General features: G+C 40.3%; 1 protein-coding gene across 3 annotated transcripts in view; it reads right to left on the bottom strand.

Annotated features, from left to right (window-relative positions):
* The window catches only part of LOC111152756 (UTP4, small subunit processome component), a 36446-nt gene that overhangs the window by 6178 nt on the left and 22620 nt on the right, over positions 1-7648 (bottom strand). For all 3 annotated transcript variants that reach the window (XM_022511366.1, XM_022511367.1, XM_022511368.1), the window contains exons 11-14: positions 5926-6048; positions 5389-5545; positions 2323-2429; positions 1193-1288 (exon numbers count right to left, since the gene is read on the bottom strand). In XM_022511366.1, the coding sequence (XP_022367074.1) occupies positions 1193-1288; positions 2323-2429; positions 5389-5545; positions 5926-6048 (483 nt within the window). The remainder of the gene's footprint in view (positions 1-1192; positions 1289-2322; positions 2430-5388; positions 5546-5925; positions 6049-7648) is intronic.

Genomic DNA, 7648 nt, shown 5'->3' with positions numbered 1-7648 from the left:
AGAAACATCACCAAAGGCAAGGGAAGCAAGGGCAAAAATAAACTATTCAGACTTCATCAAGATCAAAAGCTTTTGCACAGCAAAGGAAACAGTTAACAAAACCAAAAGACAGCTGACAGAATGGGAGGAGATATTTGCAAACGACATATCAGATAAAAGGCTAGTATCCAAAATCTATAAAGGGCTTATCAAACTCAACACCCAAAGAACAAATAATCCAATCAAGAAATGGGCAGAGGACATAAACAGACATTTCTGCAAAGACATCCAGATGGCCAACAGACACATGAAAAAGTGCTCCACATTACTCGGCATCAGGGAAATACAAAACAAAACCACAATGAGATATCACCTCACACCAGTCAGAATGGCTAAAATTAACAAGTCAGGAAATGACAGATGCTGGCAAGGATGTGGAGAAAGGAGAACCCTCCTACACGGTTGGTGGGAATGCAAGCTGTGCAACCACTCTGGAAAACAGCATGGAGGCTCCTCAAAAAGTTGAAAATAGAGGTACCTTATGACCCAGCAATTGCACTACTGGGTATTTACCCTAAAGATACAAACGTAGTGCTCCGAAGGGACACATGCACCCGAATGTTTACAGCAGCAATGTCCACAATAGCCAAACTATGGAAAGAACCTAGATGTTCATCAACAGATGAATGGATACAGAAGATGTGGTATATATACACAATGGAATACTATGCAGCCATCAGAAGAAATGAAATCTTGCCATTTGGGATGATGTGGATGGAACTAGAGGGTATTATGCTTAGCAAAATAAGTCAATCAGAGAAAGACAGCTATCATATGATCTCCCTGACATGAGGAAGTGGAGATGCAATGTGGGAGGTCTGGGGGGTAGGAAAAGAATAAATGAAACAAAATGGGATCGGGAGGGAGACAAACCATAAGAGACTCTTACTGTCACAAAACAAACTGAGGGTGACCGGGGGGAGGGGACTAGGAAGAGGGTGATGGGGTTATGGACACTGGGGAGGGTATGTGATATGGTGAGTGCCGTGAAGTGTGTAAACCTGGTGATTCACAGACCTGTACCCCTGCAGCTAATAATACTTTATATGTTTATTTAAAAAAAAAAAAAAAAAGCTCCTCCAAAATTGTCATTATCTTAGCTTCTTAGTTACTATCCTAAAGAAAGGAATTAGAAAGCACTGGACTCTCTTACCTGCTGGTCAGAATGAGCAATGACAAGGTTGTTGGTATTGGGAGCGATGGCCAGAGCAGTCACAGGGAAATTATAAGAAGGTACCGTGCAGTGAAGCTGGGAACAAATAACAGACACAAAACACAACTCTATACCTTCCCTCAGGAAAGACTGGATGGTCTAGGTCTGTTGTTTTTAAATAGCATTCCTTAGAACTCAAAGAGTTCTGTGGAAGTTCCTAGAAACATCAGGTAGTACCCCCAAACAATAAACTTTAATTAAAAAGAAAAACATGTTTAACTGCTTACAAAACTTACAGCATTTGCAGAAAAGTTCAGAGTAAAGCTTGTGCTACTATTTCTACATCTGTATGAATTGCTCATAAATGTCATTAATCAAGGAATCTACAGCTCTACAGTAATTTAAAAGAAACTAATGCTTAGCCATAGACATTTATATATAGTTCCAAGACGTGTGCACCACTACACAGGGACACTCTTAAATGCCAGGCAAGGCTCAAAGAGCAGTGCGTGCTTCTGCCACAATGTCATAAAGATTAAGTTATGCAGTTAATAAAGCAAACTCATTAAATGCTGCAGTTTGGTATCGTTCTATAAATGCTTGATGCTTAGTACAAGTTTTGGGTACTTCTTGTATGGTTTTTATAATGAAGATGAAAATTTGTACGGGATCATTAGTAATCCAGTGTGTGAAGAACAAGATCATTACTAATTAGTGAAAAATATTTACCTATTCCTCTGTCAAACCTCTGTTTAATTTAAAAATACCTTGAAATTACAAGGCAAACTATTAAAGGAAATTGTTACTATCTGCAACTATTCATCTGGGTAAATTAGAATTTTCCTCCACACAATACAGAAATAACCTGGATGTGAGTTCATCACTCATAAATCCTTAATTTCAAATTTCCGTAGAATGGTACTTTCACAGTTCTAACTAATTTTAATGTTGTAGATTACAGTTTTTGGGCTCCCGACAAATAAAACAGGAAAAATTCTTAGTTTGGAAAAACAAAACAAAACAAAACAAAAAAAACCTCAGTAATTTTCCAGGTCATACCAATCTGCCTTGAGTCTTATAACTGCAGGGTTAACTTGCTCCTGTTTCCTACTACTTAAACCTATGCTCACCTTTAGATGTTTTATGTTGTACACATGGACTCCAGCACTGGTACCTGATGAAGCTAGCCAATTCCCATCAGGACTGACAGCCAAAAGACACATGGACTCCACCGTCCCTGTGCAGAGAGAATAAGTTAAGTCTCTGCATTCAGTGTCCGCAGCCAGCCTTGGCCTGATTGCAAAAGCCAGCAATCACAACTAGATAATCTGATAGCTCTGCAAACAAGTTATAGATGTCAGTTTACTATTCATTTCCATTATTCATTAGCCATCCTTCATGTACAGAGGAGCTAGAGATAAACCTGAAGGCATCACTTGCTCAAGCCTGACTGAGATACTGCCTACTATAGGAATGGAGAATCAAGGTAGCAGCTACCTAAGTTTGTATTTTAGTTGTTTCAAACTCCTTTTCCTATCAAATGCTTTTTTCTTGTTTAAGATTTATTTATTTGAGAGAATACAAGCTAGAGTGCAGAGTCAGGGTTGTGGGGGGGGTAAGAGGGAGAAGGGAAGTCTTAAGCAGACTCTGCGCTGACCATGGAGCCTGACATGGGACTCAATTTCACAACCCTAAGACCATGATCTTGAACCAAAACCAAGGGTCAGACACTCAACTGACTGTACCACCCAGGTGTCCCCTACAAATGGTTTTTATTATTTATTTTTATTTTTAAATTTTATTTTATATATATGTAATACATATATATATATATATATTAGATTTTATAGTTAAAGATTTTATTTATTTGACAGACACAGATCACAAGTAGACAGAGAGGCAGAGCAGGCTCCCCATGGAGCAAACCCCGATGTGGGGCTCAATCCCAGGATTTTGAGATCATGACCTGAGCTGAAGGCAGAGGCTTAACCCACTGAGCCACCTAAGAGCCCCTACCAAATGGTTTGTTTTTTTTTTTTTTTTAAAGATTTTATTTATTTATTTGAAACAGAGAGATTGAGATCACAAGTAGGCAGAGAGGCAGGCATAGAGAGAGAGGAGAAAGCAGGCTCCCCGCTAAGCAGAGAGCCCGATGTGGGCCTCGATCCCAGGACCCTGAGATCATGACCTGAGCCAAAGGCAGAGGCTTAACCCACTGAGCCACCCAGGCGCCCGGTTTTTAATCAAAGTTAAGGACAAACAGCAAGTTTAACAGGCCTGAGGCACATACTCAATTTACTGGGTAGCTGCTGTACATGTGGGCCATCTTTGTCATCAAGGGATTTTTTTTTTTTAAAGATTTATTTATTTATTTATTTGACAGAGAGAGAGACACAGAGATAGTGAGAGAAGGAACACAAGCAGGGGTAGTGGGAGAAAGAGAAGCAGGCTTCCCGCTGAGCAGGGAGCCCAATGTGGGGCTCGATCCCAGGCCTGGGATCATGACCTGAGTTGAAGGCAGACACTTAACGACTGACCAACCAAGGTGCCTCCATCATCAAGGGATCTTAAATCTATCTGGCAAAATGAAGACTCATGTGGATTAAAAATCAAACAGCAAGGTTACATGCCAAAATAAGTGCTGCACACAATGAAAAGGCTTTATTTATAAGAAGACATATGACAGATGCTGAAGGATGAGTGAGGTGAGCAGAAAAGGATAGAGAACAACGTGAGCTAAGTAAAAAGGACTGGAATACACAGGCTTGGGGACTGTGAAGAAACAAGCCTGACTATAAGATGACAAGAGATGAGAAAAGAAGAGCAAATAAAGTGGTATCTATAATGCAAAGCCTAAGTTTAAAGGGTGCTAAATGCAAAATACACAGTCTACATTTTTTAATAAAATCATATACAGGTACTTAATACACACTGTCACTTATTTTATCTAACTCTTAAACTGTGGGTTTCTTTTCATATATGCTTCTGGAGCAGCTCAGAACCCTGAGAGTTTAAGTTAAAAGAGCTGAATTTCTAGGCTGATGGAGTCTAAATGACAGTGAAGGTGCTATGATCCAGGCCAAGGGAGGAGGAAAAAGGCCCATGGGAAGTACTGGGTACCAAGTTCTCAATCATGATCTCAGCAACAGCTATACACAGTTACTTAGTCATGCATACTCACGCTCTCAAAGAATGTTGAGAAATTCAATCACGAACTTTATAAGTAATGCAACTGCATGTATAAGTTCAACTTTAATAAAAACAACCAGGGCCGTGGTGTGGTTGGGGGTGTGTTGGGGGGTGGGCGTGCCTGGGTGGCTCAGTAGAGTAAGTATCTTTCGGCTCAGGTCAAGATCTCAGAGCCCTGGGATCCAACTGTGTCTGGCTCTGTATTCAGCCGGGAGTCTGTCTGTCCCTCTCCCTCCTTGTACTCTGGCTCTCTCTCGCAAATAAGTATGTAAATCTAAAAAAAACAAAAACAAAAACAAAAAACCACCACCAGGGAGCCTGCTTCCTCCTCTCTTTCTCCCCTTGCCTACTTGTGATCTCTGTCAAATAAATAAATACAATCTTAAAATAATAATAATAATAACAATAATAATAAGGGGCACCTGGGTGGCTCAGTGGGTTAAGCATCTCCTTTCGGCTCAGGTCATGGTCCCAGGGTCCTAGGATGGAGCCCTGCATTGGTCTGCTTGTTCAGCAGGAAACCTGCTTCTCCCTTGCCCTCTGCCTGCCACTCCCCCTGCTTGTGCAAATAATAAAATCTTAAAAAAAATAAAAACAACCAACAGGAAAATTAACACGTTCAAAGAAATACCTATTTACAAACATGTATCAGAAGTACACAAAAATATTAATGGTAGTTATTTCTGGGTGCCAGGATTACAGATGATTTTAACGTTCTCCTTGCTCTGCTAACAAAACTCTGAGAAGGGTGATGAAACTTCTGGCCCCAAACAAGGAATCAAAAACCCAGTGAGAAAAGAGTAGGTGTAAGAAACATTTCAGATCTCATCAAGCGTTTTCACTTGCCAGATATCTCCTCCTACTTTAAATTACAAACATGTGAGTATTTGCAGGGTGGAGAAGAGCATTAGGGAAATCCAACAATGAATGAGGTTTAAAAGGAAAAAAAAAAAAAAATCCATCAGAGTCTGACAACTCTCTCCATTGGCCAGTTACCAAGTTCCCACCTGACTGAGGCTGGAAAGTATGCAGGTGCTTGAAGCTTCCTTCCAAGAGCCGAATGACATGTAGAGACCCTTGATTTGATGCCACAAAGAGTTTTGCTGAATCTTCAGAAAACAAAATCTGAAGGGCAGAGCGAAGGAATGCTGGCATTTTGGAAACCTTGGGGTAAACGGGTAGTAAAAAACCAGTGAGAAAAGTGACACCTAGAACCCATCAAAAATAATTATAGCCAGGCTTATGAGGCAGTAATGCTTCCTGTATCTAAGGAAGTCAACTGACCAAGGGCCTAGAACACTGACGTGCTATTGTAATGTATCTATCCCCACCCCCCCTTCATCTCTTTACTGCCACTTTCTGGCATTTTCCTACTCCAAAAATATAATTAATTCAAAATGGAAATAAAAGACTGTTTTATAACAGCTGCCTCCAAATAGTTTTTCACTGAGCAAAGATTCATACCCAATACATTCCACTTCACACGAAAATCACATACTTATGAAATTTCTTAATGTTCAACCAGACACTGGGTTATCACTTACCCTTTGGAGGCTGATGTTGTCATGTTCATAATTCAACCGATAAAGAAAAAACCGAGAAGTTGTAGAATAGGCTATCCAACTTCCACAAGGGGAGATACAGCTGCAAATAATGTTCTCGGGACCCTGGGAATGTTAGGTATCAGGATGAATAACCAGAAAAACCTCACATGGTAAGGTTCACTATGACATGAATCCTCAACCTACTGCCACTGTGGACATAATCACAAATAGCTACACATAATCCTGACACTCATATGCTATCACTACAATTATTTCAGAAGTACAGCACCTAAATGGTGTGGCTTGATTTCCAAAACCAAGAACAAAGGTCTATGAATACTATGAACTTATCTCAGCCCTTCGTGTATTTTTTTTTTTAAGATTTTATTTATTTATTTGACAGAGAGAGATCACAAGTAGGCAGAGAGGCAGGCAGAGGGAGAGAGGAGGAAGCAGGCTCCCCGCCAAGCAGAGAGCCCGATGCAGGACTCGACCCCAAGACCCTGAGATCACGACCTGAGCCAAAGGCAGAGGCTTAACCCACGGAGCCACCCAGGCGCCCCCTTTGTGTATTTTAAAGATAGCTTCATTCTAAACCCTAACTTTAGAAACCTGAGAAGAAAAGCATTTAATGTGGTAAAGCTTTGCAGGCCACGTGACTTGGAAAACTCATTTTCTGGGTTTTGTTTGTTTGTTTTGTCTATGATACCTGCCTTACCTATCTCTAAGAAATAGTAAACAAAAAAAAAATCTACAAAACAAAGGAAAAGTTTAATGTAACATTTGTGTAATTTAAAAAACTCGCAAAATATCTAAATATATGTACCTACGTACAGACACACACATACTCTGTCACACAGAAAAAGATCTGGAAGGAGATATAGTGGATCGATTAACAATAATTATTCTAGGAGAGCAGACTAAAATTAAAGAGGAGGTCAGGAACATAAACTATAAATATTGTTTGAATTCTTTCCAGTAAGACTGTATTCACAAATATTTGTGTAATTAAAATAAAGACATTTAGGGGCGTCTGGTTGGCTCAATCAGAAGAGCACATGACTCCTGACCTCAGGGTTGTGAGGTCAAGCCTCAGAGTGGGTGCAGAAATTACTAAAAAGGGTAAAAACCTGGAAAAATAAATAAAATGGGGCACCTGGTTGGCATAGTCAGTTAAGCGTCTCCCTTTGGCTTAGGTCGTGTTCCCAGGGTCCTGGGATGGAGTCCCACGTCAGTCTCTCTGCTCAGCCACGAGTCTGTTTCTCCCTCCCCCTCTGCACCTTCCCCTGCTCCTGCTCCTGCTCTCACTCAAATAAATAAATAACATCTTTAAAAAAAAAAAAAGACATTTAAAAGGAAGTTACAGAGCAGTTTGCATATTAATTTTCATCACTGGAGAAATACAGGATATACCCATGTACACACAGGTGGAAAATTTTTTCTGGAAGGGTATACAAGAAACTATTGGCAGTGATTATCTATGAAGAATGGGACCGGGATTTGGCACAAGGAGGTGGCTCCTTTTTCACTGCATAGTTTTATACCATTTTTAAAATTATTTAAATTTTTTTTTTTTTAGAGAAAGTGCATGCAGGAGGTGCAGAGGGGGAGGGAAGTGACAGAGAGAGAATCTTAAGCAGGCTCCACACTCACCACAAAGCTTGACATGGAGCCCTGATCTCACAACCCTAACATCATGACCCAAGCCGAAATCAACTGAGCT

This window comes from Enhydra lutris, unplaced genomic scaffold, assembly GCF_002288905.1.
Source record: "Enhydra lutris kenyoni isolate GAN:26980312 unplaced genomic scaffold, ASM228890v2 scaffoldscaffold30, whole genome shotgun sequence".
NCBI classification, from domain to species: domain Eukaryota; kingdom Metazoa; phylum Chordata; class Mammalia; order Carnivora; family Mustelidae; genus Enhydra; species Enhydra lutris.
This window is presented reverse-complemented; position numbering and strand designations above follow the sequence as displayed.